General features: G+C 38.8%; 1 protein-coding gene across 1 annotated transcript in view; it reads right to left on the reverse strand.

Moving 5' to 3' along the window:
- The window catches only part of grip2b (glutamate receptor interacting protein 2b), a gene marked incomplete at its 3' end in the record, with an annotated part of 209,196 nt that overhangs the window by 25,745 nt on the left and 157,043 nt on the right, over positions 1-26,408 (reverse strand). The window contains exons 5-12 of the mRNA XM_042495597.1: positions 25,053-25,139; positions 23,600-23,675; positions 16,879-17,024; positions 16,317-16,464; positions 13,687-13,856; positions 6,984-7,139; positions 6,011-6,163; positions 5,720-5,906 (exon numbers count right to left, since the gene is read on the reverse strand). Coding sequence (XP_042351531.1) covers positions 5,720-5,906; positions 6,011-6,163; positions 6,984-7,139; positions 13,687-13,856; positions 16,317-16,464; positions 16,879-17,024; positions 23,600-23,675; positions 25,053-25,139 — 1,123 coding nt within the window. The remainder of the gene's footprint in view (positions 1-5,719; positions 5,907-6,010; positions 6,164-6,983; positions 7,140-13,686; positions 13,857-16,316; positions 16,465-16,878; positions 17,025-23,599; positions 23,676-25,052; positions 25,140-26,408) is intronic.

Genomic DNA, 26,408 nt, shown 5'->3' on the forward strand with positions numbered 1-26,408 from the left:
GATTAGTGAAACCATTCAGTATCTGGCCAAATGTATTGAACAGAAATGTGCTGTTTAATGACATTATGATGTCACATTGAAGTTGATCTTTGACCCTTTGGATAAAAAATATCAGAAATTTTATCCTATTAGGCATGTTCTGTGAGGTCATAGCAATCTTTGACCACCAAAATCTAATCAGTTCATTGTTGAGTCCAAGATGCTTGTGCCAAATTTGAGGAAAGTCCTTTTCCTCAACTGCCAATATTGCATTCATGAGTATGAGATGGACAAAAGGTCAAAGTGATTTTTATCTTTGAACCACCATGTTTGAATTAGTTCATTGAGTCCAACTGAACGTTTGTGCCTAATTCGAAAAGAAAATATTTAGAATTTTTTAATCACTTAAGGTGTTCTTGTGATATCGCTTTCACAAGAATTAGACAAATGAGGTCAGAGTAAACCTGATCCAATCTAATTATTTCATTCTTGAATCCAAGTGGATGTTTGTGTCAAATTTGAAGAAATTCCCTCAAGGTATTGCTGAAATCTCATGCTCACAAGACTGGGACACAGGTACGTACAGATGGACAAACAGACAAACCAATAAAATAACATAATGCCTCCAAAACCGGCTTTGTTTGTAAGTCTTGAGCGTCGGCCTGCAGTTTCACAGGCATCCTAATTAGCTGTCACACCATCCACCATCCCCTTCACCACCCGACTACAAAGTCTGCACATATGTCACTTTAGACAAATGATCATTCATCATTCATTTTTGGAAGGCGGGGGACACCCTGGACAGGTCCAGACTATCGCAGGGCCGACAGATATAGACAGATACCTTCTACGCTCACAGTCACACCTACGGGCAATTTTAGAGTCCCCAATCAACCTGACCTGCATGTTTTTGGAATGAGGGAAGCCGGAGACCCCGGAGAAACCCCACACAGACACGGGGAGAACATGCAAAGTGCGCACAGAAGGGCCCCCGCCCACAGACCGGACCCCGTTCCAACCCAAGTGCGAACCTCTTGCCGTGAGGCAACAGTGCTAAGCACAACGCCACCGTGCCGCCCACAAATGATCATTCAAAGCAAAAATGTTCCTCTAGGGGTGCATGGTGGCTCAGTGGATAGAGCGGGCACCCCACGTATAAAGGCTGCGTCCTCGCTGCAGTCACCGCAGGTTCGATTCCAGCCTCGGCCCTTTGCTACATGTCACCCCCCCTCTCTCCCCCCTTCCCACTTGTGCTGTCCTATCAATTAAAGGCAAAAACGCCCAAAAAATATCTTTAAAGAAAAATGCTCCTCTAGTGACTGGACTGATAACATGGTGGATCATCAGTCAGACAGTGACGTAAACCTCTGCTACGCTCCGCTCTTTTCTCTGCCCCCCCGTGAGCACAGCTATGGAGAGAACCTTAAGTGCTAAAATGAATTAACGGGAAAAAGTGGACAATGTAATTCTACCGGCTGTGAACTCTTTTAATATGACTTACGGGTCAAAAGTCACGACTGTGGTGCATTGAACTAAAGTAAGAGCCCTATTATTATATGCTCCAACATGATCACAGTAGTTATCCCTTTCTGCCCCGAGGAGACGTCTGACAGCAGATAATGAAGATCGAGTGATTTGTCTCACTTTTACCAGGACTCGCTTTCATGCAGTGACTGCCCTTTGGTTTTACAGGGGCACTTATGATTCTCACTTGTGTGAATGTGACACACACACACACACACACACACACACACACACACACATACACACACACACACACACACACACACAAGGTTGATATATCCTCCATTTAGCCACCAGTGGGTGACCTGTATGAATACACAGTCAGACATTTTCATTATGATCTAGTGAGTATTAAATGGCCAGCCAAGACTGTCGTCCCTATCTCGCTGCGCTGTTTTCCCATTTTCTGTTCTATTAACTCCTGTCTCTGTCTCATGTGTCCATTTTTTTTTCTTTTTCAAACAGTTAAAAGGAATTCTCCCAATTTCTCTCTTTTTTCAATTTCTTTTTGCTTTTCACTCATCCTTTTTTGGAAAGGTGTAAATTTGCAGGCATGTTGCCACGAGGAAATGCTGGCACTACACTTTTTTTGCAGATCACAAAGACATTACATTTGTATGTCTAAATCATATCATATCAACATCTCTGAAAAAGATGTAAAAATGTATATGAGCTGATCTTGTCATCAAGTGGTGGAGGGTAAGGTGGATCATGTGACACTTAAGCGTGACGCACCACCTGAATAAATAGGGGGGTGGGTGAAATGTAGTTAAGCATGCAGCACGCCCTCCTGTCAGGCACAAATATCTATCAGAATGGACTATTACCTGTAAAAATGCAGTTAAATGTGGAGTTGGTCATTTTTTTAGGTACAAATATCTATCAGAATGGATTACTACCTTTATATAGGGTGTAAGTCATTCTGACATGAACAAATATCTATCAGAATCGACTATTACCTGCATAAATAGGGGAAAGGTAATTCTGTCAGGTACAAATATCTATATACGTGCAATACATGCAAAGAAAGTGTCAGCATGGGAGGAACTTTTAGTTTCTAAAACCTTAGGGGACCTATTTTTATTAATTCATTTTTTATTTCAATTTTTACTTGACTTCATTTTTCAAAAAGTTGCTGGGAATTTGCTGTATATGAAGTTGAAAGTTTCAGTTAATAAGGCATGGCTAAAGGCTTTTAAACAAAGTTTTGTGTTGGAGTTTGTTATATTCGAAATTTTAAATTTTGACAGAAAGATTTTGAATTTTATTGTAAATGCATATTGGTTCCAAATATCTGTTATGTGTCTCATTAACTACTAATAATGGTATTGGTATTGGCCCTGAACAACCATTATTGGTCGACCCCTAGTTTGTGTCAGTAGCAGTTCCTGCTCTGTCACCAAACTCCCTTAAAAAATCTGGCACTTTAGCTGTGCAGTACTAGGCTTGTTTAAGCATGATTTACAACCAATTGTTAATATCTACTTGTATTTTACAGCATTTAACATTTAACAATCCATATTCAAACTACTGCTTAATAGTGTTAACTATACATATACAGAACCATTTCTTGCCCTTCTGTCCAAAAGTGACTTTGTTTTATGTTTTGAAACCCTCCTTCAAACCTATTAGCATGTGACCTCCTATCTTAATTCTGAAATATGCATTTTCAGTAAAGTGTTTGTGCATCAGCACTCCCTGAAAAATGTGTGTGAAAAAAACAGCAAATGTTAAAGCTTTAAGAAATGTATAACAGAGAAAAGTTTAAATTAATGTCATGGGTTATTAATTTAACATTGTTAATGAGTAAGATTATGTTGTTCTTTGAACTTAATTTAAAATGTATTTAAAAGTGAAATACTGCATAACATTTATAGAAAAACTTCGAGCAGCACTGATGCATGATAATTACAAAATCTTTAAGGTAGATGTCCCTGTTAGTCACCATTGCACAAGATTTATAGTTTTAAAGACTTTAAATTGTGGTTAAGTGTAATTCAGGGTGGTGTGAGGGGGTTTATTTGGATTCATCCTGTCAAGTTGAGAGGAGGGTATTTATCGATTCAGCAACGTGGGCGAGGGGAGGCTAGCTAATTAGTGTTGTTAGTGTGGGCACTAATGGAGAAGGGAGTGTGGCCTCGGGGTGCAGAAACACACCCAGCACTTAGAGAAGCTGTTAATACAACGGGAGCATCAATCAGTAAACACACACTGCACACACAATGCAGACACAATTAGGAATTCACACAGAAAGAATTAAATGAAGTTCTTAACACCTATTCATGAATTAAAATTCTACTAAAGACACAAACACACTTGCACGTCAATGTTTGGAAAACCCCACCTACACTTGTGCACACAGAAAAGGCTTTAAAATGTTCATACACTCACACAACACACAGAGCCAAGCAGAGCTGTTATTACACCGCCAACATCAGTCTCATACACCCACACACACGTAAACACTTACACACACACAGGCAGGCTAAGCTCAATCATATTCACTCAATCACACACTCACAGTTACTGTAGTTCAGCTGAACTACAACAGCGCTCTTCATCGCACGAATCCAAACATACTGTTACAACCCTTCCAAATAACATATGTTACTACACTGTAGCACCACATCATACACTGTGCGACATTCAGTGGTAAATTTTAATTATCGCCGACAGGTTTTATGCCTCTGCGCACCAGTCAAGCTGCACTTACAGTTTACATCCATGTGTGTGAAAACATGGATGCTTCACACACAGAAGATCGATACAATCAGCACAGTTTCAAGATTACTGTTGACCTTTTGACGTCACAACTCCATTATTACATCCTATGAAACATTTGTGTGAAATCTGAGTGTATTAGTTCTTGAGTTATGGCCAAAAACATGTTTTATGAGGTCACCTTGACCTTCGACCTCTGTATTCTAATCAGTTCATTGTTGAGTGAACGTTTGAGCCAAATCTGAAGAAACTCCCTCAAGGCCATCTTCCGATATTGCTTCCACATCAATGAGACAGATGCAAGGTCACAGTGACCTTGACCCTTTAATACCAAATTCTAATAAGATCAATGTTGAGTCAAGGTAAATGTTAGTGTCAAATTTTAAGAAATTCGCATATGCACTGGTACAAACACTGAGATCCTCAGGCGGAGGTCTTTTGTCTTTTCTAGAGTCCAGGCTGAAAACTAAAAGGGGACAGGACGTTTGCAGTCCTGGCCCCGAGGCTCTGAAACAATCTGCCCAAAGAAATCAGGTCAGCCGAGTCACTGATCTCTTTTAAGTCTCTACTTAAAACACTTTGTTAGAGAGCCTTTTCTGTTTTTTTTTAGTTCTCATTTTGTTGGGACAGTCTTATATTTCCTCAGTTTTTATACACTGAATTGTTATTCCTTAAACAGTTATCTTTGAAAACCTGCTAACTTTATAATAACCATACACTCCATTTGTATAGCACCTTTCAACAAAGAAATGACATGTACCAAGTGCTTCACATGAAAAGACACAGAATAGATTAAAAAACCTGAATGTAAAAATAAAATAAGATCAGAATAGAATACATAGAATACATCTACACGTGGATAAAACCCACTTGATAATAGTAGTAAAAGTGAGATAAAAATCAGTGGAGAAAAACTGAATGCACAGAATGCATAACATAAAAAATAAAACCTACTGAGATATTATTAACAAAAATAAAGCTAAAAATAGCTAAATAAAAAAAGGAAAAACAAGTGTGAAGCAAAATGCAAAGCAGTTAAGTCAGCGCTAGTTAAATGCTGAAGTGAAGAGATAAGATTTTTCTTTTGTTTTCTTTGTAAAATATTTAGCAGGGTGGCTTCTCTTATATCTATAGGAGGTGTGATCCAGTTTTGAGGCATAACTGACAAACACTGCATGCCCAATTTTCTGTTGGCTGTTTTTTGGAACCTCCAATAAACCAGCTGCAGATGATCGCAGTGTTCGTGAAGGCGAGTAAGGAACAGAAGAGTGAGCAATGTAACTTGGTCCTAACCCATTAAGGGCTTTGAATGTGGGGACAAGAACCTTAAAATCAATATTATGACTTTATGACTTGCATGTGTTATTATGCTGCTCGTGAAACACTTTGTAATTCTGTTTTTGGAAAGAGCTTTAAAAATAAAGATTATTATCAGAACTATTACGGTACATCACAGAGTAGACACATGTTGATGCCTGAGTGTGTGTGTTCTCACCTCTCTGCAGAGCTGTCGGGCTCTATGAACCGGATAAGAGGGGGTGCAGAGAGCGTTTCGGTGGCGAATATTCCTCCCTGCAGCTGGACACCGAAGCCGTTGAGTGGGTCGCCTGTTAGGACGACCTCACTGGTCTCTACATGAACTACCTGACCTCCTGGACCCACCGAACTGGACGCCAGGGACACTAAACAAACACAGACACACACAAGCAAGATTGATTTTATGATTAATTATTTCCCTTCAGGAAAATGATGCATCAATACAGGCAGACAGAGAAAAGGACCCTACAGGAGCTTTTGTGCTCTTTCTTTCTCTGCCGTCGTTTGAGCAGTGAGTTACGAGGACTCATGGGAACTGTAGGCCTGGGCAAGGTGCTCGAGCTCTGGCTGCTGGGGCCCGATGTAGTCGTCGAACCAGGAGAGAAACTGGCAGATACCAGAGCTGCAAAAACAGAGAGAAAGACATTACTCCAATACAGGGACAGAGCAGATGGAAGAATTAATCAAAACTAAGAAGAAATCAGTTTGCGCGAGTGGGAAAGATTAAATAAAAGGGGAAATAAAAGCAATAAAGGCAGAAATACAAAGAAGACTGTACAAAAAACATTTTTAAGACGTTTCTAGAATTTTAGGCATTTCTAGGATGTTCAGACATTTTTAGGAAAATAGGACGTTTCTCATATTTTAGGACATTTCTCGGATTTCATGACATTTCTAGGACAGTTGATTTTAAGGATGTTTCTTGGAATTTGGGATGTTTCTTGGATTTTTGGATGTTTCTAGGATTTTAGGACATTCCTCGGATTTTAGAATGTTTTTCTGATTTTAGGACAATTCTTGGATTTACGACGTTTCACTGACTTTAGGACGTTTCTCGGATTTTTGTGAGTATCACTGATGTAGAGCAGATAACACAGTTTTGATTAGCAGATATCAGAGATGTGTTTCTACCACTATACAATGTTTTAAATAAGCTGGCAAGGTGGATATATTCAAACATTTCTCATGAGGTAATTCTTTGTCCTTAGATGAGAAGCCACATTTGTCCTGCCTCACCAGGTACCAATAAAATGCAAGCACTTAACAGCATGTTGTCAATCCATCTTCATTACTATACATTTTTCAGTCAAGTTTGACAGTACACAGAGCCAAATAAAAGTAATGAGTAACTGAATGAATCAATGAACAAATAAAGGAGAAGAAAAAGAAGGAACGAAAAAAACAATCAGAAGTTTGAATTGTCACTGTGTTTGTGTTCTTACACTTGCAGTAGTCGAGGCTGTTGATGGTGTTATTATTTGAGGCGGTCCACGATTTGTTGAGGGTGGCGCTTGTGTTGAGGAGGGTGGAGTTTGAAGGGTGACAGTAGTTCACACAGGGGTCCCAGGAGTGGGGGTGGTCTGACTTCTGAACCTTCACTGAAAAACACAAAAAGAATTACTTGTGAGGACAGTGTTTGGACTTACATTAGCTCTCTGGATGCTTGTCCTAATCCTTAGCATGTGTTAACATGTCCCACAGTCACAGATTTTCTTTTATATAAAGTGCACAAAATGTTGTCAAGTCGAACTTTATTTGTAGAGCACATTTAAAACAACAGCAGTCGACCAAAGTGCTTTGCAGTCATAAAATACAAAACAGACAAATACTGAAGCAAGCGCCAACAAGGACATGAGAGAGAATAAAATTCATACAGCAAATTGCTGCACAACAAGGATGAGACACAACAAAAGATTAAATCAATTTAGATACAGTGTATCTTCTAGAAAAGGCAGGGCCAAACTGTTTTAAACCTTGAATACCAGCAATCAAATCTTAAAATCAACCCTACAATATATAGGAAACCAGTGGAAGGAGGCCACTGCTGTTATTTGATCTCGTCTAAAAAAAAGAGACACCTGTAGCATGCCATAAACTCTTTCAGATAGTGGTTGAGAAAATGACTGGAAGTCTCCCTCAATTAAGGCAAAGTATTAATGAGCTATGACTAATGTGGACGGCAAAAACACCTGCCAGTGTTTTCCAAAAATACCAACTGGGAAGTGCATCATATGGAATTATCCCATTCAATACTCAGTCAATTTGACCATCAACACAATGACTACAATAATAACAGAAGAAAAGCTGGACTGTGTCATCTGTTAAGTCAGTTTTTCCTCAGATTTTGGGGAGAACCTCTTCTGGGGAAACTCCCACTGAGAGCATCAGCATACAATCAAGGCTGAAGTCTGACAACCTACACGGCTTTATGTGTAATTCCTCACCACACACACTCATCTCAACTCTGAAGTTGATCCTAAGCAGTCCTGTGCTGCCACATCCATCCAGCAGAGCTTTTGTTTCCTCGACATGTGAGTCATCTTATCTAAAGCGCTCTGTTGGTGGGAGGTCTGAGGAGCAGAAGTGCCGGGCAGCCTCGGGGTGAGATCTGAGAAATATGGTAACATTTTCCTGTCTAATCCTCCCCGAGTAAAAATAAAGTCATTAGGTCCAGCAACACCCGCTGCAGAGACAGAACTGCTGACAGGAAATGGCTACAGACACACAGATAGATGTGCAAGCACACGATACACACAAAAACACAGTGTACATACACACTAATGTCACTTACACACATAAGACATAAGACACATTAGTACACACAACGTGAAGCAAATAGCATGAGTACTAGGGATGTCAACGGTTGACATTTAATCGGTTAACCACAGAGACACTGATCAGCTAGTGACACGTATCGGACAATTTTCAGTTTGATTGGCCCAGATTGAGGACCATCCGATTAGGGTGATGTATCAAATGCACTCGCGGTATTGCGACCTGTTTCACATGCAACGTATAAAATGACTTTATCCCGAATATCAAGTATAAATTGTCGTGTCGTTTTTATAAGCCACCAGCATTTTGGTTCTCCCTCTCTCTCCTACTGCTCTCTACCTCTTACAGACACACACAAAAAACAGAGCTTTTGCAGAGCTCCTGACCATGACTATTCAGTCACATTTTGCAACCATGGAGCATCACTATGACTTGGAAGTACTATTAATATATGAACTGGAGAGCTGTTAGTTTGCTTCCAGCTTACAGAGAATAAATCATAAAGTTTAATGGCACTGCGGTAACAGTCTAACTTGCTGAATGGTAGCAGTTGTAGGTAGTGGTAGGTGTGTGTTTGTGCTCCGATGTGACTGACAGATATTAGTAATATATTTACTAGAGAGCTGTTAGTTTGTTGCCTGCTCACAGTGAACAAACTCTCACGGCTGAAGGCACCGTGGGAAATGTCTGCTAATGCTAACATCCAACTGCTGACCGGATGATTCAAGTCCACAGAAAAAAAGCATTGACACTTCCAGCCTAATATGAGCCAGGTCCTTCAAAATAAAAGCACCATGGGTCCCAATCTGATTTATTTAATTTTAACAATAATTTTTAATAATTCATTATAAAAATACTTTATATAACGTCCTTATAACATTGTTTTATTAAATGTTATTATAACAGTGGTGTATTCAATTTTATTATTTGACAGCAGCTACTTTATTTAACTTTACTGTAACTGCAGTTCATTCAATATTTTTTTATTTTATTGTTAATGAGAATTTAAAGAACATTTAAAAATATTGTAATATTCGTCGTCTATCGTGATACAGCCTTAAAATATCACAATAATGTTCAAAAGCCATATCGCTATCGCTGTATTGTGCTATCAAAGGCTAAATTAAAAGTATCTGACATCCTTTGTGCGAACGCAAACTTACGTACAGCATCACCAATAGTAATCTAAGCCACAGTAAAACACACTGAAACACAATCAAAGTCTCACACACACACACACACGCACACACGTACACACACACACACACACAAAACTGCAGAACCTTTAATCAGAGTGTCTATTAATAAAGCTGGCCGCAAGGTCTCCTACAAGCCCATCAGTGTCCTAATGAGCTGTGGTCACTACCCAACAGACACACATACAAATACACACTTACACATATATACACACACCAAAATGCTCACAATCATGATTGGAAGGAAAGATTTTTGCTTCATAGAGATAAATGAAGGAGATGCTTGATGAGATGGTGACCTTTCGAGTTTGTCTTTGTGTGTGGTCGGTTAACGTGTAGCTTTGAGTGGTTTTTTGTCTTTTCAGCATGCTGCATATTAGGATCGAATGAAAAGAAAAGAGAGGGAGAGAGAAACAGGATGTACAGAGTTTAAAAGAGAGAAAAAGAGGAAACAGAAAGTAAGATAAGAAATGAAAAATCGAGGAAAAAAGATGAAGGAGATGACGCAAAATAAAAGTAGGAGAGAAGGAGATGAAATCAAGAGAGGAGAGGAGGAGGTGTAAGGCGTTCAGCAGGAAAGGTGTAATGACTCTAATTAAAAACCATCCTGCCTTTACACTCCCTGTCACTCACTTCTCCTTTCAACGTTGTCTCTTCCTGCCGTTTTCATGCTGAGATGAAACCTTCTATAGAGAGTAGCTCTGTGACAGAGGTTTTAGTCTATTTCCGTCTAGAATTTCTCTTCTCTTTTTTTAATCCTGCCTTTCTCAACCTCTCACGAGTCTCTAATCAGGTCAAAGAAAACCAACATAAAGAAACACATTTTTCCCACCAACAAAAAAAAGGGAAAACGTAATGAAGAGAAGAACAGTAAATTAATTTATGTTTGTCTGATTTAGTAGGGACAAAACTGGCAGCTTCATGACAGACTCCACATGTGTTTGAAGCTTTGTGCACGCAGCATACATGCGTGTTCCTGTTTGTGTACATGCGTCGTTGTACTGCATGTGTGCAATGTGTGTGAAACTTGTCATACTTAAACCCTTCAGCTGTGAGGCATTAACCTGGGATAATCAGCGTTTCCCCTGTAAATCCACTGGCACTAATTCTCCCGCAGATGAAAAGCCGTCACTTGGCTACGGGTGAAGAAACACTCCTTCAGCTAATTAAGCACAAAGTTGCTGTCGCAGCCGAAATATTCCTCGACCGGGGTTCCACGAGAGAGGGCGGTGGTTAGAAAGACACTGGGATGGGTGGATCTTTTTTCCCCTCTCTGATCTGCTGAGTGTGTGCAGGGCGACTTAATTGGGGCAACATTTGTTGTGTTTTTTTACTCTGCCCTAATTCTGCTGGTCCCAGTTTATTATGAATAATGAGGAAGGTGTGATGACATGAAGCTCAGGAATTTAAAGACACATATATTGCATTACAACTGTAACTACTGTATCTACTGTCTTGGGGATTTGTTCCTTACTAGTGTTTGCATTTTTTATGCTTATCTAATTTCCAGTACAGGACTATGCAATATGACAAAATATATCTTTGACGATAAAAAAAAAAAATCGATTTAATATTATGCTATATAACTTTTTCGTTTACATCATCTGATAATGCTTTGCGTCTGTCCGCGTGGCCGAAGAGGCGTCTATACAATGCACAGAACCAAAACAAACAAACAAGGAGGAGCTGGAAAGCGATAGTGAACATGGGGAATCAGCACAAGACACTGACACCGACTGGCCTGCTCAAAACGAGGAGGAGCTTGTACCCTAAAAAGTGGCTGCTTCTGCCATTTGGACGTGGTTTGGGAATGAAAACTTAGACACAGGACTAGGGGTGTGTGAATATACCAAAACATGCAATGCATCGCGGCTTGTTCCACGTGCGATGTATAAAAAGACTTCAACGAGAACATCAAGAATAAATTGTCTTTTTAGCCACCAGCATGAGACTCGCTTTTACAGCACTCCTGACCGTGACTATTTAGTCATATTTTGCGACTACGGGCCACCACTATTATTTGCAAATACGATAAATATATCAACTGGAGAGCTGTTCATTTGTTTCCAGCTCAGTAATTGAAACCTCATACCACGGTTAGAGTTTAACTTTCTGCTATCGCTAACATCCAACTGTTGATTGGAGACTTCAACTTCACTGCAAAAATATCAACACTTCCAGCATGAGATGAGACATTCCTTCAAAATAGAGCCACCGTGGGTTCTACTTTATTTAACTTCACTAAAACAATACCTTAACTTTAAACCTTGCTTTATTTCACATAATAACATTATTTATTCAATTTATTTATAACAGTACTTTATGTAACTTTTTTTCAGGCAGTAGCTACTTTTCTGTAACTGTAGTTCATTTAAAACATTTTGTATTTAAGTAGTTTACAGTGGTACAGAGGAGATCTTAAAGTACTGAGATGTATATCATGTATCACGATATGGCCTTAAAATATTGTGATATTATTTTAAACCCATATCGCCCAGCCTGAATTTAGAAAACTCTTTTCATCCCTCAAAGCCTCAGTGTTGAAAGGCTATCACTCGTAACATGTTACTATCTGTACTACCTATGTGATCACGATCTATAATCAGATAGTGACGTGGTCGGCACAGACTGGTGAATGCAGAGGAAGAAAGGCGGTTTCACATTTTCAGTTAATTATAAAATAAATAGATATATAAATATATAACATTTAAAAAAAAATGCTGTGATGACAGTGATGACCTAATCTCTGCAGTGGCATCATGTGACCACATATTGCAGTGATGCAGTTGTCGTAAGAGCCCCCTGGGTTTGTCAGCACACTGTGCACAGAATGGTAAATGGACTGCACGCACACCACACACACACACACACACACACACACACACACACACACACACACACACACACACACACACACACACACACACACACACACACAGGATGAGCCTGTATAGTAATCGAGGGGTGGCTGTGAAAATCAGTCTGACAGCCAAAAGCTTCAATCTCCATCAAGAGATTATTATAGTCATTAACTTCAAGACCTGGCAAACACACGCACGCACACACACACACAATACAGAAATAAAAATGCTGACACACACGCATGCATTTACCTATAAACTGGAACACACTCTCTCTCCTACAAACACACGACTTCTAAATCACTTTAGAAGCAGACAAGTGTGAAACATATTCACTACAGAGCCGCGTCATCACACATCAGACACAACAAAGCCTGTTAACAGCTGTTGTCGAGGACAACACAAGGTGTTAAAAAAACCCAACAACATCAATTTGAATTTGGCCACATAACTAAACTAACACACCATCTGGTTGACAAGAGTCCAGACCTGACAAAATCACAGGATAAATAATGTGGTTGTGAGTGATTGAAGCATAATTACTGTGCTTTTTCGGATGCCATGATGACACTTTGTGTCATTGAATTGAAAGTATTCATGTTATTTTATTGCTCTGCTCACTATCAAGAACCCGGCATTAACAGGTCAACATGGAAATATTGTGTAGTAAACATTTTATCATGTAGGAAACAATTATATTACACTTCATTAGAGAACTCCTTATTGTCACATGCAGGTAATTTTGTTTATTTGACCCTATTTCTCCATGTTTTTGTGTCTAATGACTAATGGGAACAACAATGTTTGAAATTGGTCCAGTGCTGAAGGTGACTGAAACAGGCTGAAACATAACCACTCACATCACATCACAGGGCATGTTCACATCATCAATTTACATCCACTGACATGTTCAGATTGTTATTCTTATGCTGCGTACACACCAAACGAAACAGCAACAGGCTAAGTCATTTTTCAATGGAAGCTGGTGACATAAAGCCTCGACAGGCTGCTGACAGGCAGAGACAAAAATCTAAGTAAAAATCATAAACTGAGCTGGCCTCCACTTTCTTCAGCACTCTGACAGCACAATGAAGCGACAGCCAATCGTGTTTTTGTTTCTCTCTTTTTGTAAACTTCGGTGCACACAGGAATGGACGTGGTGGCAACATGACTTTTCCAAAACTTTCAGGGTATATTTACCAAATCGTTCTGTACCGTACCATACAGACCCTGTCCAAAGCCTTCATACTTCATTTAAATAAACAGACTTAGCCGACTTTTTACACAGAGAGACAAATAGCCTGTGTACCCACCTGTGTCGTGCTGTTTTCCAGTTAGCCTTGTTTGATGGGAGGGGAGCATTTCTAATTTCACCAGCTCTGTTGTGCTGGCTAATAGCTGTGTTGCCTCCAGGACTGTGCAGTGTTCTGTCGATGTCCCGTCTATGGACAGCAGGTGATCTCCGGCATGCAACGCTCCACATCTGATGGAACATAGAGAAAGAATGTGTAAGGATTCATACCACGACGAAGCACGGGATAAAGACCCACAGTGCAGATGGTTTCTCTGCTATTTCGGAAATACTTTGCCTCGTTTTCGCTCTGTTTGAAAGCCATATGTATGCACGCAGCCGAGCGGCTCAATCTGGTGTCTCTGCTCTTCAAACTGTGCTTCAAATTTTAGAAATGAATTTTCAATCATGTGGGAATGAAGAGAGGCAGAACACGGACCTTCACAGTCAACCTGTTCGGTTGGCTGAGGTTATTTTAGCGTTTCAGCACTGACACCAAGTTCAAGTGCCTCATGTATATTTTAGAGCCAGACTGAGGCTCGGGGAAATATCCTGTCTCCTGCTGTCTGTGTTAGTTATAGAGAGTTAGACTCAGCCTATGTGTCTTTGTGTGTGTGTGTGCGTCTTAAGAGAGAGAAAATATATTGAATAAATATGCAACCGCTGCATATCTGTAACCCAACTGTATAGTTCTGCTTTCAGAAGTGGTTGAGGGGATATAATGAAGTCAACCAAAAAAATCCTCACTTGCTGCATTCACAGACATTTATATCACCTTGATTTTTGTGCTTTCCATAATTATGGTCTAACATGAAAAGGAAAAATTCTACACAGGTTGCTTTATTATTAATGCACTGACCTACTTTGAATCCTATTTAGTTTTATGGCACTTTTTTAACCCTTTGAAACCTGAGCAAATTGGCATGATTTATTTCAAAAACACTGGGAAGAAGGCAATGAGCAACAAAAGAAGATATGACCCAGAAATTACAAAAAAAATGGCGGCTTATTTCTTGCTTGTTGTTGAACATTTCTCACCAAGTTTCGTAATGCCTTTTTTTGTTTGTTTTTGAAAGAAACCGTATCAACTTGCTGTGGGTTTGAGAGTTTTAAATACTTGTGAAAGGCGTCTGAAAGCAACACAAGGAAAGTGATGTCGCTCCAGGTTTTAAAGAGTTAATTATATGTCATGTTTACATCTTAACTAAAAAAATAGTTTTGTATTTGTTTTATAATTAGTGCAGTTTTAGGTGAATATTATCATAATACTTTGTCACCTTTTATTTTTTTCATTGGAGATCTGTATTTTTTAGCCCTGAGTACTGTCTGCAGGTTCTCCTCTCATGCCTGGTCCAAACTGCCTGCATCACCAGTGCAAGACGCTGAAGTACTGTGTTTAGCACTTCACACATCCCTTTTCCATCAACTTAGCTCTGATTCATGAAGCAGTTACATTCATGATTCCTAGAGCGTGGTGCTATCTGGCCGCCAGCTCGTGTTTCAACCCGTTTTCTGCGGCGCCGTTGTAATCAATGATGTGTCATCAACGGAGACGTTGCACAATGCACAGGAGAAGCAAAAAGTAGAAGCAAAATCAAACAACAGCGAACTTTTGTTCTGTGAGGGATAGCTGCTTTTACACCCAAAAACACATGGACCAAGGAGACCACTGAATGCTCTTTTTTCCCCCAAATATTTTTCATTTGACCTTCTCACTGTTGCCTTGTCCTTTCAAACTGTAGAATATGACACGCCCACTGGTTTTGTCTCGGTTCTCACTTAAGGTCAAGAAAACCCTTCTATTTTTGGGTCCAGCTGAGAACCAACTTTTCAGGTTCTGAATCAATTTATTTTTGGCTCAAATGCTCTAAAACAGTCAAAAGCTAGGTCCAGGAACTGGAGTGGAACCGCTTTCATGTTGGTGTAAAAGGGGTTAACAGATAGCATCGTTGCTCCGGCTCTACAGCAGAGCCGCCTGCTGCTGTAACTACTTTACTTCCACAATCTAAAGCTCGCACTCCACTGACCTATGGAGTGGTGCAGCCGCTGCATTTTAACAGCATGGTCTTGCACAGTGTTTCACAGTGAAAAGCCTTTTGTTAACAAAAAAAGGGAATCTGTGTACAGGACGTTGTCAGAGGGCTTTTTTTGACAGAAACAGGAAGTGTTGCGTTAAAAATGAAGATGTATATGTGGTTGTAAAATGTGCTGTCTTTTTTTTGCTGAAAACCATACATGCCATGCAAAAAAAAGAGGCAAGACCGTCTCTTTCTCTCGATCAGGAACACTCAACTTTCTTTGCTTCGGGGCCACTTTTGTAAAATGACAAACATTTTTAGGATTTTAGGACATTTCTAGGATTTTAGGATGTGTCTGGGATTCTTGGCATCAGGCTGCATAACAAGCTTCACTGAGTTCAGCCTGCTTGTAGAGAGGTGAAACCAAGGACAAAAAACAGTCCACAGATCCATTTGCTGCTTTAAACCTTGAAGTCAACCTCGAAGAGTCTGTCAACACTTGTATCAACTCAGAGCTTCTTTCATCTGAAGTTTATCAGCGGGACAGCAGGAGGAACCAGTTCACGGAGATTTCAGAACATAAATCGCTGTTTGCATGGATGCAAACATAAACTTTGCGTCTGAATGTGTGTACCTGTCCACCACGCTGCCAGGTTTGACCCGGTCGATGACGATGACCTGCTTGTTTCGATGATTGGCCGATGTCAGCGTGATACCCAGCGTTGCTCCTGGCCCCTTTGCAATTTCCACTAATAGCGGACCAGAGGCGTTCGTTACTGTGTCTGACAAAAATAAAAAGTGTTTTTCATTTGAATCATTTTGTGATCTGACGCTCCTGTGATATAGAAATAAAACACAGTGACACACTGTAGCATGGTGCCTTTCATTAGCAGCCAGGCAGATGAGCTGGAAGCAAAAATGCCTTTGAAAGCAACAACTATCAGATGTGATGACCAGGGAATTCTTTGCAATGCATTCTGGGTGAATTAAATTGAGCAGTTTTACAGGAAAAAAGGCAGAGCTCAGCCTGAGGCAGCAGAAAATGCCAACACATCAACAAAAATCATCCAATTTTTAATTTTAGTGCCATTTTAGTAGAAACTTTAGTAGTCTCGTACTTTTGCCTCAAGCTGCAATGCAGGTCTTGTGTGTGTGTGTGTGTGTGTGTGTGTGTGTGTGTGTGTGTGTGTTCTCACCCATGATAGTGACGTCATACTCTATTTGGAATAGGGCCTCCTGGCCGCATTGAGCCAGCACGCTGAGGGCGTCGCTGTGATTGGCGTTGTGCAGCGGCACGCCATCCACACTGAGGAGACGATCGCCAGGGCGCAGTGTGCCCTCTCTGAACACACACACACACACACACACACACACACACACAAACACACACAAAAACATGACATTGGGTGTTAAAATATGCTGATGAGAGAAGATCAATAGATCCTGCTAATATTTCAAAATAAAATATTTTGTGTCAACAACTGAACTGATTCTGTCTACACAAACAGTGCTGGAGGGCTTTTATTTTGAAGCAGAAAAAGGAAAGGTTGAGTTAAATAGATTTTTTTGTATTTCCTCATCATTGTAGCAGATAAAGACACTGAAACTGAAGTAACAGGTCGGATAAAGTCAATATACCAGACCATTTTCAATAATTGGCCTCCGTTTCTCTGTTTCTCCAAATGTGCCGCAGCTGAGCAGCGCTGCTCACGCACACAGTGTGGCTGTTCTAACCTGCTGACAAGGGTGCCAAAAAAAAAAGGTTGCACGGCGCTCACACGCTGCACAAGTTAGCAGCTGGTAGCCAACAACAACAAACCATCGCTATTAGCTGTCGGCCAAACTGTTCCTCTAAACATCGGTATCGGCCCAAAATTTCACAAATGTGTACAATCACCACAAAAAACGGAATATTTCGTGCGTGTAAATGTAGTAAATGCACACGAGGTGATAGAATGATGGTGGAAAATCACAAAAAAGTGAGAAAAAAACATTTAAAAGCCCATTAACAGATAACACTTTTAACCATTTTCTTTCTTAATGTCTGTCTTCTGATTTCTTCTTACATCTTATCTTATCCCTTCTCTTTGCTGAGAAAACTTTTCCCTCTCAACTCACTCTCCTTTCTTCAACACCAACTTCCAAATATCTTTTTCCTTTTAACATCTCTCTTACTTCTTCATCTTACTTCCTTGCTGTCCTACTTGTTCTAAGCTCCACTAGTTTCCATCTTTCTGATCTCATCCTCCTCTTTTCTCTCCTCTCGTCTGTCTGAGACTTACAGTATCGTTTCTTTTCAAGTTCAAATAGAGGACAAACACAGCAGAAACAGCACTAAGATGACAGATTATACTGTTGTGCACAGTTCTCAAAATCTCAAGATTTGACATTGTGTCATGTGATCTAGTTTCATCTAAATCATGTTAATTTTCATAATTCTCTGGTTGACAAAAACACTCTCACAGACTGGATGCTCAATATTCTGGAGGCACTCAATGGCACATTTCAGTCCATTATTCATTCCTCCAAAAATGGATATGCAGCATTTTGATGGGTTTTTTTGTTTTTCATGCATCAGGCTGCATTAAAAAGCCGATAGATGCTTTATGCATGATGCCAGGGTGTGAGTAATTCAGAGCTGTCATCATACAGTCCAGAAGTTGTAAAGTATGATGTTGATACCCCCAAAGCTTTTTCACAACATGATGCAAGAGCTGAGACCAAACGGCTTCATTAAGGCTGGAATGAGGTTTTATGATAGAGGCAACTAAGGATGGAGTTTCACCAGAATTACAGTCACATAAAAGCCTTTAAAAAATGACAACAAAACTGAAACTAAGATGTTTTCCTTTGGATCTACTTGAGAGCAATGATTTTCTTTTCCCCCAGTATAAAAGCTGCAGGCTGTACTCTTAAAGAGACAATTCACCCCCGAATCAAAAATACATATTTTTCCTCTCACCTGTAGTGCTATTTATCAGTTTAGATTTTTTTGGTGTGAGTAGCAGAGTGTCACCCACCAGCGTTTATTAGTCTGCTGTGGCGCAGTGCATTCTGGTAGTTGTTTTCTTCTTGAGCAAAGTCATCCTTTTTCTCTTGTGTTCTCTGGTCATGTAGCACCAATTTCAAAAGTGTTTGTGTCTTTCTACTGCAGAGACGGCCTACTTTTACGTGAAGACCTTTATATCGTGCCTGATCAGACCAATAAACGCTCCTGCTGGTGAGTGACGTGATGTGAAAAGGTCTGTGTGAAATGAAGGTGGCCAGCTGGATCTCATATTACAGTCAAACTGTGAGCTAAAACATGTTTCTGAAAACATCCGAGGTGAGATATATGCAACTCAGTCACAGTATCTTGGTTTATATTTGATCAGCGCCGCTTAGTTTAACCGTCTGATATCCATTTTTTCGGCCTCTGTTTTCACCGTGCCTGAAGCAGGATGGCGCCCACTTGCTGTTTACAAATTCTCGTTTTTTTTCTGAAAACATTTTAGGTGAGAAATAGCTAGTGCAGCAACACAACCTTGATTTATATTTGAAATTTACTGCCTAGTTTCATGGTTTGATCAGATTTTGGTCCAAATTTTGAGAGACGGAGAGAAGGGCAGGTGTGTCTCTTGATCAGCTGTATACTCTTTGTGTCTGTGGTGGCGGCAGCAGAGTTGGCGTGGAATACAAAAATGTGCAAGTACAGCCTGTAGTTACAGCAACAGCCCAAGAGCCAGCGAAACACCGCCAAATGACGTTATTTGACATGTTTTTATACAAATTGTTTTGATACAAAGCTGGATGAAAATCAGCAAAGTATCCTTTATTTCGGCCACCAGAATAAAACACACACGGGTGAGATTCAAATTCAAGGTAACATGCACGGGGACTCCCTGAATGATCTGAGTATAAAAATGCTGTGAATCATATGCTGTGACACTGACAGTAACCAAACTAAGAATGTGTGGGAGATTTTGGAGCGAAATGGCTCTCCTCCTCCACCATCAAAACAAATAATGGAGCATCTTTTGGAAATTTGTTCGTCTCTCCAGAGTTTAACATATATGGATAATCTATGACAAGGAGCACAGAAGATGTTTTGGAGGATTGTGGTAGAGCAGAAACTCACTCAGACATTTTGTCTTTTTTTTCCTTTTTAAATTTGTCACCCATCTGTATTGGCATTTCCTAAATCCCACTGATTAGAACATCACATTTTTGAAAAGCATACTTTACTCAGCTGTTTCTGCACTATTACTGCAGCAAATATGGAGCAGGAGAAGATTGAAAAACTAAAGTGTAACCCTTTGTCTGATCACTCAGCAGCTTCAATCGGTTGATGCCAAACTTAAGAACTGCAAGACGCTATTTTTAATCTAGTGGCAACTGTGTAAGAGAATAGGAAATTAGGGCAGAATGACTCCATGAAACAGTTTTTGCAGAATAAGCGAATAAATTCTTGTTGAAGATCTTCGACACATCTTTAGGGCTTGTGAAAGGACTGTTAAAATTAGAGCAGATATATATATTTGTCAAAATCGACTGCAGATCAAAAATTATTGGTTTTAACATTATTCATGGCCTTATTCCAAATGATCTTCCACAGGTTCACACACAGTGACAGACCTCGACAAAGCCAAGATTAAATTTTATCTTACTATTGAGTTATTTTGCCCTGAAGCTCATCTAACACCATTCTGGAGAAAATCATCTTCAAAATGTGGGTCAGTCTGAGGGAAACGAATGAGATATTCATGCTGCTTTATATCCCATTTATATGCCAATTGGAGAAATCTTAATCCACAGCACCATACAGTCCCAGGAGTGCCTGCATTTTTAGCATTACCCGGTGGGAATTAAATCGCCAACTTCGAAAGTGTTAGAGCTGTGCTGTTTTATGCTGGATCACGAAGAAAGCGCTTTTACCGCTTCATGATATGAACAGAGAAAAAACATCAGAGCCTGCAGGCTCTTAAAACAGGCTAAATGTCAGTGGATTCCTTAAGTATTCTCAATTTAAATCAACAACTTAAATTAAGAGACATTTTTAAGGGTGAAATCTCACTCTTGAAATAACAGCTATATCTTTTAAATTTTACCTCAAAAACAGGTCAAACAGGGCTGACTGCAGACATCTTATTCATGACTGAACTAATTGTAATATTACTAAAATTACAATTTGGCCAGGTGAAAAATCAATATAGCAGGGGCTGCATTTTTTGGATAAAGGTATAATGCATCACAACATTCTATTTTTGTCTTTAATTTAAATGAAATACTTTATTTTCTCATTGAAAATATATACACTTTTCCAAGTTTTTCACGACCTCATTAACCCTGAAATATAATTTTATTATTGTTATCATTATTATTATCATATTTTGCGCAGCCCTTACTCTAACAAACAGAAAACATGGCTTAACAAGAACATTTAAGAAATAATAACTGAAACATTGGGCTGAGTAATAACAGTCAAGGTTCATGGCCAAATTTGGGTATTTTCGCTGGCCACCATCATAATAGCATCAACAGCATAAATTAGCCTGACGGTTAGCCGACTTTTCCTCCACTCCTAGCTTAATAAATTACACGCAACATTGTTATTTACACCTTTTCTTACTCACCGTTAACTTAACTGACCGCATCTTCCGCCAGCACGGTTGAATTTCAGCCTTCACGACCTTTTTTCAGCCAAACGTCGTTGTGACAGAGAAGCTAGCACACCGCAAACATGTTCGCCGTGTTTCCGGATTATTAATCTCATGACGACATTGTTTACAGGAGGCGCGTGCTTTGTCTGTTGACCCGCCTTTTCTCCGAAATCCAAAATATATTCCGTTGATGTAATCCTCAACGGAGCTGTAAACATCCTCATCGTGTTTTTGTTGTCAACGCTCGTCCTCGCGCTGTTTGACGACGTCACAAACACGCCATGGGAATTTCAAAAATAGGGGCGTGTCCTTCGTCTAACCTGTGCTACTACGCTGTGATTGGTCACTTTGCGTCGAGGGGCGGGTATTAGTGAGAGATCGGTTATGTTCTTTACACAAAATATATTTTGTAATTATGGATTTCTACCCTAAATGCACTCAGCAGTCATTAGCCTTTTTTTTAAATTTAGGATAGTTTTTGTGTTTTTTTAAAATGTCCAAAGAATCTTAATGCAAAAACGCTTAAAAGTTAAAATGACAATAGAAGGCCAACCTTTTCCAAATAAAAATGTGACTGTTTCATGACTCAATTTACACACACACACACACACACACACACACACATAGATAGATAGATAGATAGACAGATAGAAAGATAAATACATAGATAGATCGATTTATTAATTTAATCTTTGTCATGGTGACTCAAACTATACTTAATTACTGAAGTATCTCCTAAAATCAATATTTATAAAATCCTTCACAGATGAATATTCTTGTGAACATAATCAATAAGATGCATTATAAGATGACTGTATCATTATCAAATCAGGAAAGTAGTTTTCTATTTACACTATTTTACACTGTAAGACATTTGACATTTCTAGGTTTCAAGCACATTTCCAGGATTTTAGCATGTTTCTAGGAATCGAAGACATTGCAAGGATTTTGGGGCATTTCTATGATTTTAAGACATTCTCAGGATTTTTGGACATTTCTAATATTTTTGGGCATTTCGCAGATTTTAGGACATTTCTAGGATCAGATGTTTCTAGGATTTTATGTTATTTCTAGGATTTATGCATCTTTTGCATTCTCAAAGTACAAAAAAAAATCCCCAGGTGATTCATTATATATTCATTGTGAAATGGTTGGGGGGGGTGTAAAATGCATCAGTTTTCCTCGTGCAAATGTGTAAGAATACGTACACAACATGCACCGAAGGTTGAATAACTGCTGTGTTACATCAGTCAAAAAGTCTCAAAGCTGACATTTCCATGAAAATGTCATGGATTATTACCTAAATATGAAGACTGAGAAAGACACATGATGGCAACATTAAAGGGATATGAGGTGATTCATGCTGCTGCAGCTTTGAGTAACACATAACTGTCAAGATACCAGTGACGGTCACTGGAAATGACCCCATTATCCTTGGGGTTTATTCGCACGAAGGCACAGACAACTCTCCCAGACTCCTGACTGGAAATGGCCGAGCTGTTAGTTTAAGCTCAGTGGAGGCTGGTGCTCGTCTGGCTTTAAATTCATTTTTTTGGGAGGAAGTCGTTTCCTTTTTCACCCCCAAAAAAATCTTAGTGTTACTGGATGTCAGTGATACTCAACTTATGGCCCGCAGGCCAAATCTGGCCCCCAATAGGGCGCCAGGCGGCCCCTGATCACTTTCTAATTCACAATAAAAATAAAGTGATTCACACTGAGAATTGTTTTTGTACATTTAGTTTACATAAGGTGCCAAAGTGCATAATACAGCACCAAAAGCGTGTTTATCAAAAGAAAAAGAAAAAAATACCAGTGGAGGATCCACAGCACCCCTCAAGAGAGGTCCTAACTAAGCCCCTAATGTCCCAAAATCCTAGAAATGTCCTAAAATCTTTGAAACACCCTAAAATCTGAGAAATGTTCTGAAAGTCCTAGAAATTTCCTAAAATCTTTGAAATACACAAAAATCCTAGTGCTGTTCTAAAATTCTAGTAACATCCTAAAATCTTAGAAATGTCCTAAAATCCCATAAAATATCCTAAAATCCTAAAACATCCTACAATCCTAGAAACATGCTAAAATCCAATAAAATGTCCAAAAACCTAGAAATGTCATAAAATCCTATATATATATATATATATATATATATATATCCCATATATGGGGTCTCTGTGACTGGCCCCGGGACTCCTGTCATTTTGCAAAAGTGGCCTCAAAGCAAAGCAATTTGACTCCCACTGATATTTGGGTTTATGGTTGCATGAGCGTGTGGTCCTACCTGTCTGCAGGACCTCCTGGTCTGACGTAGGTCACCACTAGGGGGCGTGACTTGTGCCAGTCTTCATGAGTGCCACCTGCAAGAAAATTAAAGTTTAAAGCTTCACACTAAAAACTGGACTTAAAACAACTACAGAACCCCAGGGATGAGTTATAATTTCAGCTCTCACAGTTTCCTGCTATTAAGCCTGAAATAAGGTTTGTGGTTAACACAAGCTGGGGAGACTTCAGGTATTGTTTTGCCACCTTAAGTACTTCAGTAAATACCCCACTGTCAACTTTGAAGCTTTTATGTGTAGTGAAAAAGGTGGTTGTTTGCGTACAAGTAGCTAAACGAGACTGCAGAACGTCATCACACCAAACAGTGCAAACACTGCTCGTTGTGGTTGCAACATTTAGTCATGCAACCATAAAGTAGTTCATTTAAGATAAAATAAGATAAGATAATCCTTAATTAGTCCCACAGTAGAGAAATTTGCAATTTATATAAAAGTGAAAGTGGTGTTCATTTGTAATAGCTATCTTGCAAAACATGTTAAGTATCATAAACTTTCATTTAGAGTAAAGCTTATTTTCTTCAATGATGCAAAAAAATCCAATTGAAAAATCCCATAGGCATTTTGATGAGGGCACCAGGGCGACACTAACCGGCAGTTTGAGGGTAATCCATCACAGTGAGCAGTTTCCAACTTCCATATAGTTTTCCTTTCTGTGAGCTCTGCAAAATTTGTGCTAAATTTATCCTCTGATGTCTATTTTGCTGGAGTTGCTGGTGCGTTTTGTGGCTGGCTTTTTGTGCTGTGGCTGCAGGTCACTACAGTGGCCCTTAGGGTCAAAACACTACAACATTTGCAACTTATTTCCAGAGCTATGGTGTCAATGTGCTGTACACTGATTTTATTTTATTTTATTTTATTTATACGTATGAGTATAAATGTGTATGAGTGTATGTTGTGTGTATTATATATATATATATATATATATATATATATATATATATATATATATATATATATAGTTTATTTGTTTTAGAAGCGTTCATTCGTTTTAAATTTTAGCACTCTTGCATTATGTATTAAAGTTTCTGCACAAATAAAGATTAGTATTATTATCACATTTCAGAAAACAAAACATTTCCCAAAAGAAAACATTTCCCAAAACACCCCAGCATCGTCTCGGCCTGTTTTGTTTTCTATAACGTTGCAGTGTTTTGGGAAATGTTGTTTTGTTTGCAATTTCACAGTTCTAACATATAACATATTTTCCCAACTTTCACAGCTTGATTTTTCTTTTCTCAGAGCAACACAAATAAATGATGCAATATCCAGGAAACAGTGACGCTACAACAGGCTCTTCTTTAAGAGACATCCTTCCAGCTCGGCAGCATGTCAATCTTAAACGTTCATATAGTTCAAACATACAGCAAATTTTCCTCTTTTACTTCTGATGGTTACCTCTCATGACGAAACCAAAGCTGGTCCCTTCTTTGTGCAAACAGATGTCGATTGTCTTTGATATAACCCCTGAGGTGCTGTCTGGTGCTTTGAGAAGAGAGAGAGAGAGAAAAGGGAGAAAGAGAAAGAGAGAAATGAGAGAAAGGAGGTAATTTATTCATCTCAGTAAAATAATTTATGTCGCAGCTGTTAAGTATTTCTGCTCCATAATCAACTGCAATTACAGTTTTGTTCACTTGCACTATATTTTACATCAGGCTAATGGAGCATAAACATTCAATACAGAACAATTTAAAAAAAGGATGCATAATGACTTAATTTAAATTATATAATGCTATGCAATTACAACACCACAAGAAATGCACATTTCTTTGGCTGCTAATACTTCAATCATATCTTAAAAAGGTCTAACTACCACAAAGAGTCTGCACTAGATAGTTTGAGGAATACATCCATGAGTTTAGATGAGGAAACTATACACAGCAGTTTATGAAACTATAACACAGATTATTTGGAAAGTTATAACCAGGATTCACACGTATTTCAAGCAATACACTTCCATGACTTTGAGGCACATTTTAAAGACCATACATTCTCTGAAATGATACTACTTATATTTTCAATACTATATAATCATTTTTTAAAATATATATTATTAAAAAAAATGATGAATTCAGAAAATGTTTAGAACAGGGACAGTTTTTTATTATTTTGGCTTTGGGGAGGGGCATATAACTTTAAATGGCTGTATTTTGTGTGCATATTTTACTGCCAATGTTTAAAGAAAACATGCATGTTTGGGGAATTTTCTCAAAAAGTTTTTGGATATTTTAATAAAAAATTGTTTTTTTAATTAAAAATAAAAATAAAATTAATAATAAAACATTTTTTTTTTTTCTTTGAAGGTTTTTGGTGATTTTTAAAGAAAAATGATTTTTTTTTTTTTTTTTGTTCCTTAAAAATGTCCACCTTTTTTTTCTGACTTTTTATAAAAAAAAAACAAAAAAAACAGGGCAGTGTGGTTAAAAGGCATCTTTTCACTAAAATCACCAAAAATTACAGCATTTATCAGAGCCAGAAAAAGCAAAAACAGAAATTATCGTTGGATTTCCATATTTCCAACTGCCCTTGAACACATCATGCGTTATTCTACATTACTATATTATGTTTTCCAAATCGTTTCCAGTCCTGGATATTGCTATTCACAAATTCAATGACTTTTCCAGGTTTTCCATGACCCTACAAACCCTGCAAGTAGTTTTGTACCTAAACCTAATCACCCGTTAACCACCATTAGTGATTGAGATTGTTGTAAATGTAAGTTACATGTATTTTGCCAAAAATGTGTACCATTTT

Source organism: Plectropomus leopardus, chromosome 2, assembly GCF_008729295.1.
Source record: "Plectropomus leopardus isolate mb chromosome 2, YSFRI_Pleo_2.0, whole genome shotgun sequence".
In the NCBI taxonomy this organism is placed as follows: domain Eukaryota; kingdom Metazoa; phylum Chordata; class Actinopteri; order Perciformes; family Serranidae; genus Plectropomus; species Plectropomus leopardus.